The 4,151-nt window shown below is 45.0% G+C and overlaps 1 protein-coding gene across 1 annotated transcript; it reads left to right on the forward strand.

Moving 5' to 3' along the window:
* Nucleotides 1-308: 308 nt before the first annotated feature.
* Nucleotides 309-2,007, forward strand: LOC122020426 (fatty acid hydroperoxide lyase, chloroplastic-like). The gene has a single exon (XM_042578349.1). The coding sequence runs from the start codon at nt 389-391 to the stop codon at nt 1,844-1,846; it is 1,458 nt and encodes a 485-aa protein (XP_042434283.1). The 5' UTR covers nt 309-388; the 3' UTR covers nt 1,847-2,007.
* Nucleotides 2,008-4,151: the final 2,144 nt, after the last annotated feature.

Consider the following 4,151-nt stretch of genomic DNA (forward strand, 5'->3'; position numbering starts at 1 on the left):
CTTATGCCGGTCCAAAAGTTTGCCTTTCATCTGAAGAAGCCATTGACTCTAGCTGCCGTGATGTATGCTTACGTCCTTGGGATCGACCACATAATTAATGGAGATTGAAAAAAAGAAATCATTTAGCTGCAATGCCAAACACGTGAATGAATTTAAATATCTCTCCAAGATCAAAGGAATGCACCATACTCTTCATAATGGCCGTCGGATGGGCATGCCCCCTCATCTTTCCGTTGGTTTACACAGCGTGGTCGCAGGCCATCCAAAACCTTATCTTCAGTCAAAATCACAATGATTCGTTTAGTTGGATCCAAATAAGCAGCGTCGGTAGCCGATTCCGACGCAGGAGGAAGAGGGAGAAGAAGAAAAAGGCAAATTAGTAGTTATAATGTGGGCATCTGCTATGTCGTCGGCGGCGCCGCCGGTGCCGACGAAGACAATTCCGGGGAGCTACGGCCTGCCGGTGTTGGGCCCTCTGAAGGATCGGCTGGATTACTTCTGGTTCCAAGGCCCAGAGACCTACTTCCGGAGCCGCGTGGCGTCGCACAAAAGCACGGTGTTCCGTACCAACATGCCGCCCACCTTCCCCTTCTTTGTCGGCGTCGATCCTCGAGTAGTGGCCGTGCTCGACTGCTCCTCCTTCTCCGTCCTCTTCGACCGATCCCTCGTCGACAAGCGCAATGTTCTCGTCGGCGACTATATGCCTAGCATTAGCTTCACCGGCGACACCCGCGTCGTCGTCTACCTCGACCCCTCTGAGCCTGATCACGCCAGGGTCAAGAGCTTCTGCCTCGACATCCTCAAGCGGAGCGCCGCCACTTGGGCCTCTTCCTTCCACTCGAACTTCGACATCATGTTTGATACCCTTGAGCGCGAGATCGCCAAGGGCGGATCCGCCTCCGGCCTCGTCCCCGTCCAACAGTGCATCTTCAACTTCCTCTGCCGGAGCATCGTCGGTGCCGATCCATCAGCGTCGCCTGAGATCGGATCCAACGGTTTCGCCATGCTCGATACGTGGCTTGCTCTACAGCTGATGCCCGTCACCGCCGTCCCAAACTTCCCGCAACCGCTGCAAGAGATCCTGCTCCACTCCATCCCCTACCCCTCCTTCTTCATCAGCGGCGTCTACCGCAAGCTCTACGAGTTCGTGGAGAAGCACGGGGAGGAGGTGGTGCTACGCGCGGAAACAGAGTTTGGCATCGACAAGAAGGATGCCATCAACAACATCCTATTCGTGCTGGGGTTCAACGCCTTCGGTGGCTTCTCCATCTTCCTGCCGGCGCTGCTAACCACCGTCGGAACCGACAAGACAGGGCTGCGGGAGCGGCTGCGGGAGGAGGTGAGGAGGGTGATGCAGGGGAGGCCAGGGGAGGCGAGACCAGGTTTCGAGGCGGTGCGGGAGATGGAGCTAGTGCGGGCAACGGTGTACGAGACGCTACGTCTGAACCCGCCGGTGCCACTGCAGTACGGGCGTGCGAGGGACGACTTCACACTGAGATCACACGACGCGGCGTTCCAGGTGCGCAAGGGCGAGCTACTGTGCGGGTACCAGCCGCTGGTGATGCGGGATCCGGAGGTGTTCGAGGACCCAGAGACATTCTCGCCGGAGCGGTTCAAAGGCGCCGCAGGGAAGGAGATGCTCAAGTACCTATTCTGGTCGAACGGGCCGCAGACAGGGGCGCCGACGGCGGAGAACAAACAATGCGCCGCAAAGGACTATGTGGTGGAGACGGCGTGTCTGCTGCTGGCGAACATCTTCCTCCGCTACGACGAGTTCGTCTGCGCCGACGACGGCTTCACGGTGACAAAGCTACAGAAGGCGGCTGCCGCCGTGCCTGTAGAGTAGGGCTGTAGGGCTGTAGGGCTGTAGGGCGGGCGGATCGGATCAGGAACAGAAAACGACACACAATGGAGAGGCGTTTAATTTGCTTCGATAAAAGTTAATTGCTAGTATTTCAATTTCAGCTTTAGCCGAGGACGGCGGAATAAATTGGGTTTTCCAACAAATGATATTTTGCACTTTAAAAACAAATTGATTTATTATATACTTAAAGAATTATTTTGCACATTGTGCAAGTGCGAACAATAAGCTCCACAAATTATTTTTAAAATCTTGTGCAATTTTTTTAATGGAAAAGGACAATTTATGCCAACTCCTTTCTGATTACAAGTGGGCCTAGGGCATTTTCAATGAAAATATTAAAATTAAAGAGAGTTTTTTTTTTCATTTGCTAGGTGCCATATCATTACCCATCAAAATAAAGAATCTCACTTTTCTCTTTACTATTAAAAAAAAATCCATATAAATTTTTTATAGGTTCCTACATTCAACAATTCATATATATTTAAAAAAAACTTATTTATTTGTTAACGAGTTACTCTTATATCACCGAACTTGTTAAAAAAATATTATTAAAAATTTATAAATTTAAAAATATGAAATACAACATTAAATAATAATTATTATAAATAATTTATTATTTATAATATGCTTAAATATGCTCAATCAAGTCGGCATGAAATTAATGATGTATTTAATTATCACCAATTTCTCTAAAGATATTCTTCAAATTTTTGGATAGATCTCTAAAATATTTGTGTCGGAAGATCTTCATCATTCAACCAATTACTTACTGTATCTTTCTTATCTTCAATAATCATATTTTGTAAAATAATATACGTATACATAATATCCTTTAAATTATTCTTATATCAAAATTATCTTGGACCTCTTATCATTGCCCAACGAGATTGGAGCACTCCAAATACTCGCTCGACGTTTTTTCTTGTAGCTTCTTGTCTTTGTTTGAACATTTTTCTCTTGGAATCTTGGGGACACAAAAAGCTCTTAACGAAAGTAGTTCATCTTGTTAGATCGTTACGCAAGTGAGAGGAGGAGGAGTGAATCGCGTGGTTTTAAAAACTTGACTTTTCTTCGATTTTGAAAAACAAGCCGCGGAAAAGATGAAAAGAAATAAGAAGGACAACTAGAGCACAAGGCCTAGGTTCCTCGGGCTCAACACTTGTAATTTCTAGGATCGAGCTCAGTGTTGGACGACTTCTCAGCAGCAGTCAGGCATAGCAGTTTCGTACCAAAGTAGTAGCGCAAAGTCGGAACAGTCGGAATATCACACGATTGCGTAGAAGCTTGTAATAGAGGTGTGTTTAACTGCATGGTCGAGTAGACCTTTTAAAAGGGATGGAAGACACCTTCAACACTACTGAAGGCACTTTCAATTGCAACCTCAATCCCTTAAAAGCCGACTCTTATCGTCGACAACGCTTTCTGCCTTATCTGACCGAAGGTGCCTTCCAAGCCATCCAAGGCAATTTCCATCACCCAGCTCAAGGCGCCTTCCTTCGCATGGAAGGCGCCTCGGGTACTATTCGCCCGAGAAATTTTGTACAATTCAATCCTGCAAGTTCATGTTAGTCCAAAATAAATAATAACCTACAAAACAGAGTTAACACAATAAAAATAGTATTGATTAGATCATGTCCTCTATACCCAGATTTAGTTATGGTTTCAGTTTAGGTTTTCTAAAATGAACCTAAATTGGACTGACACCTACTGTCCCCTCAAATGGGACGCGTTTTCATTGAGTTATTCTCCTCTAGTAACTTATCTCCACTTACCAAATGTCAAGTTACCTTCTCGACATCCAATCTGACCCACCAGGTCTTTCTGCTAGAATCGCACATTCGAATTTCGCCAATCAAGAATTAAACATCCCGACCTCCTATCGGAATTGTACTTCCGGTCTTCAACCTATCGAGAATCAAACATTCTGACCTTCTACCAGAATCCCACTTCTAGACTTTGTTAATCGAGAATCGCATATCTCGACTGGACTTCCTATCTTGTGTTTGGTCCTCTTGACTCGTCAAGTTAATCAACCTTACACACTTGATAACACGGTTCGATCACAAGCACATCTAACTTTAATTCATTTATCATTTATCAAAACCTGAGTTTGATCATTGGTGTCAATTGCACTAATAATCTCCTCCTTTTAATGCAATGACAACATAGATTAAAGTTAAAAAAATATGCAAACACATATAATAAAAGAAATGAGTTTAAGAGAAAAATAAAATAGGTAAATTTTATTCTCTTGATCATTTTTAGGGTTAAGTTTTTCAGATTTTCT

Source organism: Zingiber officinale, chromosome 9A, assembly GCF_018446385.1.
Source record: "Zingiber officinale cultivar Zhangliang chromosome 9A, Zo_v1.1, whole genome shotgun sequence".
Classification (NCBI taxonomy): domain Eukaryota; kingdom Viridiplantae; phylum Streptophyta; class Magnoliopsida; order Zingiberales; family Zingiberaceae; genus Zingiber; species Zingiber officinale.